At 41.4% G+C, this 4,467-nt stretch overlaps 1 protein-coding gene across 1 annotated transcript; it reads left to right on the top strand.

Moving 5' to 3' along the window:
- Window positions 1-504: 504 nt before the first annotated feature.
- Window positions 505-3,763, top strand: LOC310998254 (fibronectin type III domain-containing protein 4-like; the record flags this gene model as incomplete). The annotated part of the gene is made up of 4 exons (XM_083988212.1): window positions 505-511; window positions 750-839; window positions 1,930-2,096; window positions 3,722-3,763. 4 exons carry the CDS (start codon window positions 505-507, stop codon window positions 3,761-3,763), a joined length of 306 nt encoding a protein of 101 aa, XP_083844338.1.
- Window positions 3,764-4,467: the final 704 nt, after the last annotated feature.

The raw sequence follows: 4,467 nt of genomic DNA, 5'->3' as shown, positions 1-4,467 counted from the left end.
CCTTAGGGCAGATATTTTTTTCAAGGGCACAAGGCCAAATCGGACGGGCACGAGGGCCATGGCCCTCGTGGCCCTCGTGAAATTCCTGCGCTGGTAGTACCTAAATATTTGCATTTACATCATTTCGCCAGCAAAATGACCCCAGAAAGGGGTTTTGGCCCCTGTAGCTTTCCAGCAGCTAGTTGACCGGGTTGTCCACCCAGGTTTTAATCCTTGAAGGTCCTAGATATCATTTCTGGTGTCAAACCTTTTACAACGCTCCGTGTCCGTTTTTCCAAAAAATGGGATTTTGCCCCCTGGGTAACAGTCAAAATATAATTACATTACAAATTCTTACACTAAATATTTTAAGTATCTACTATTCATATGTGACCAGTTATTAATCCTCCAGGGGAAGTGTTTTAAATATTCAAATCATTAATTGTCATCTATACCAAATGTTTACGTTTATTTTAATTGTTTGTTTTTTATCACAAATGAGACGCTAACATTTAAATTTCCACCATGTCACGTTAGGTAAATTGTTCGGTATTTCTTACATTTACCTTAACTTTTGTGCACATCTGCCTCTGTGTTAACAAAATAATCTTTTTTTGGAAAGTGACGGTATTTAAGAATCTTTACGATTAATTAATTGTGGCGTTTAATACCGCGATTAATTGTGAAAACCAGTAATTGTGACATCCCTAAGTAGTTGTCAGGTTGTATTGTCTCAGTGTTTGATGGTCTGACTCCTCCTCTGACCTCAGATGAACCGGCGATGGAAGGTCTGGGGATGACTCCACACCTGCAGACAGGAGAGCTGCTCATCATCACCACCGTGCTGCTGCTGTGGGCAGGTCAGCCTGGATGTGTGTGTCTGTGTGTGTGTGTGTGGGTGGGTGGTTGTGCGGATGTGTCTGCTCCACAGTGTGTAGATAAGAGTGTATGAGAAGTCTGTAGGATTGCAGATGTAAAAAAAGAAAGAAAAAAAGAAGCCATCCTTCCTACACAAGGAGCAGAGACACAGAGAGACACATTTGTGCTCCGGTTGTGTGTCTTTCTGATTGTTTTGTGTCTTTTTCTGGGTTTTTTTGTGTCTTATTTTGTTTTTTGTGTCATTATCTGGGGGTCTCGTGCCCTTTTTGGTTGTTTTGTGTCATTTTCTGAGGGTTTTGTGTCTTATTCTGGTTGTTTTGTGTCATTTTCTGGTTGTTTTGTGTCATTTTCTAGGGGTTTGTGTCTTATTCTGGCAGTTTTTTAGTTGTTTTGTGTCTTATACTGGTTATTTTGTGTCATTTTCTGGTTGTTTTGTGCCTTTTTTGGTTGTTATGTGTCATTTTCTGGTTGTTTTGTGTCATTTTCTGGGGGTTTGTGTCTTATTCTGGTGGTTTTTTGTTGTTTTTTGGTTGTTTTGTGTCTTATTCTGGTTATTTTGGGTCATTTTCTGGTTGTTTTGTGTCATTTTCTTGTTGTTTTGTGCCTTTTTTTGCTTATTTTGTGTCTTATTCTGGTTGTTTTGTGCCTTTTTTGGTTGTTATGTGTCATTTTCTGGTTCTTTTGTGTCATTTTCTGGTTGTTTTGTGCCTTTTTTTGCTTATTTCATGTCTTATTTTGGTTGTTTTGTGCCTTTTTTGGTTGTTTTGTGTCTTATTCTGGTTGTTTAGTGTCTTTCTGGGGGTTTTGTGGCTTATTCTGGTTGTTTTGTGTCATTTTCTGTTTTTTGTGTGCCTTTTTTTGGTTGTTTTGTGTCTTTTCCTGGTTGGTTTGTCTTTCTTTGAGATAGTTTTGTGTTTCTTTGTATCTCTTTGTTTGCATTTGTGTCTCTGGGCCCAGGCCTGTTAGCTAGCGCAGAGCGTGGGCGTACTGTATTAACATCCACATGCGGATGCAGACGCTCTCCTCCTGTCTTGTGTTTGACTCTCTCTCTCCCTCTGCGCTCCTCTGCAGCCGTCATCGCCCTGTTCTGCCGACAGTACGACATCATCAAAGACAACGACTCCAACAGCACCAAGGAGAAAGGCAAGAGGCCTCTGGTCCGCGCCACGTCCTCCTACTACAACGCTTCGGCCGGCAGCTCGCCCATCTACCACAACGGGGCCGTCCGCAGCAGCAGGGTGACTCATTTCTCCTCCGACCGCCGAGCTTCATTTAGAAAAACTTCTCTTCTCCGTAGCTCACAGCTCCATGTAATGCACCATCACTCTTGGCTGCCAGGAATGTTTTGTTTCCTCTGAAGGGCCTTTGTAGTCGCATCAGAGATCTCCTAGCAACCAGATAGAGCTGCTGCCATCATGGCTAAATATAAAATAACCAGGCAAACACAGAGAGAGAGCTCACTGCTTTTTTTTTTGTGTGTGTGTTGCGGTGCAGCTCAGTGAGAGCGAGCAGCCTGATGATGAGGTGGAGGAAGTGATGGAAAGATGAGCGGTGCGGCACAGCGATCGCTCTCCTCTCTTTAGATGACTCACGGATGATTCTGTTAAGAAACAGGAGGAAAGTTGCGCCCGTGTTTACACTGTTGACAGCTTCCTTCTGCTTTAGAGCTCAGCTTTACACAGATAGAAACACTGATTCTTTAGTTTTTACCAGAGTTTAGAGTCGAGTTTGTCAGAATATCTCACTTTTGAGTGTGTTAAAGGTACATTGTGTAGGAATTCCTCCCATCTAGCGTTGCGGTTGTATATCGCAAGCAACTCAATCGTATTTTTCATGCTGCATTCACCTGAAATTGGGCAGACGGCAGAAAATAACCAGAATAAGACACAAAACAACCAAAAAACAACCAGAATAAGACACTAAACAACCATAATTAGACACAAAACAACCAAAAAAGGCACAAAACAACCAGAAAATGATGGTGCTGCATTCACCTGAAATTGGGCAGACGGCAGACGTCCAATTCCAGGTGAATGCAGCATGAAAAATAGCCGCTGCACGAGGCAAAACAATACACGTGACAATATGTTGTCATTGCGATGTCGTATTGTTTACTTCTGTGACTAAAATGACATCTGGTTTGTTAGCAACGGCCGTCTGCCCAACTGCAGGTGAATGCAGCAACTTTTCATGGTTAGGTCCAAATAAAAACTGCGATTTTTTTCACGTGAAACCTCTTTTAGGCCGCGAAAATAGGCCGTTCCTTTGGGTCCATTCACAACACTGTATGTTGTAAATCCCTGGGCAGGGCTATTATGGGCTGGCGTTGCTAACGGGAGGAGTGCAGAGAGTCTTCTACTGCAATTAAAGTACTTAAGGGCTATTTGTAGATCATACAACCCCACTTTAAAAAAATGCTACTATCCCTTTAATGAAAAACAGACTTTTGAACCAAATAATCGATTTTCATGAATAGATAGCAGGAGAAGTTACACAATGTCCCTTTAATTAGAAAAAAATGTGCAGTTTTAGAGGTTGGAATTTATTTGAAAAGCACCTGTTGGCAGATGTGGGTATTAAGTTGAAAGCAACAACAAAACACAATGTTAAAAACACAATTCACTTCACATTTCAGCCAAAACGCTCGACTCGAACACACACGAGTGTTATATTGCAGCTTATTGATTGGTTAATAAATCTTTGACAGACATTATATATATATATATATATGGAGTTCATTAAGGCACGTGTTGGTGCATGTGAGCCGCTGCCGTCCTGAGGTTTATGACTCACCTTCATGTATGTATGTGCCCCTCTGTCTCTTTGTGTTTCTGACTCACGTGTTTGTGTGATTTCTCCACAGCTCCACAGAGCCTCGTCCTCCATCAGCATCATCAGAGTCTGAGAGCGGGGACGCCGCTGGTTTTAGAGACTCGCTGCGCTCTCTAAAGTGGGATTATGGTGATGATGGACCTGCTGGGTGAGAGACTGGGTTGTTGTCACATTCAAATGAAACTAAAGGAAGTCACGCTGCGACGACACGGGCCACTGCTGCTCTCTAGTGGAAGAAAACACACATCATGGAAGATGAAGGCAGATCACCGGCCTCTTGTGGCATCGTCACACATGAATTTCCAACTCATTTCCTGTTGTGTAAAAATCGTTTCTCCAAATGTGAATATTTGCCAGCACGTCCAACACATCAACACATCTCTGTGTGCGTTCAGGCCCATGTGCGCATTATTTTACTACTATGAATATATCATTTGTACATTTTTTAATTCATAATCAGTAATTACTAACACCAGAGCAAATGTAATATATGTAATTAGATGATGTAAATAGATTGAAGGCAGGTGAATTGAAGGTCAAAGTGATTTAAATTTAATATATAAATAACTATTTGAATGTATTTGGTGGTGATGTCGGAGGCAGAGCTCAAGCTGTTAACTTTCATCAGCAAATTATGTTCCATCATTCACTCGTTAACTAATTATCTAATTACAGAAAGTGTAGAATATGGACATTTAATCGTCATTTTCATGCCGAAAAACTCAATTTCTTTCTTTGGGAAAGTCTGAGAAACCTGCAAACTGGAATGAACACTTA

This window comes from Trachurus trachurus (genome assembly GCF_905171665.1).
Source record: "Trachurus trachurus genome assembly, chromosome: 2".
Lineage (NCBI taxonomy): Eukaryota > Metazoa > Chordata > Actinopteri > Carangiformes > Carangidae > Trachurus > Trachurus trachurus.
Note: the sequence above shows the minus strand (reverse complement) of the source record. Positions and strands in the feature narration are given on the sequence as shown.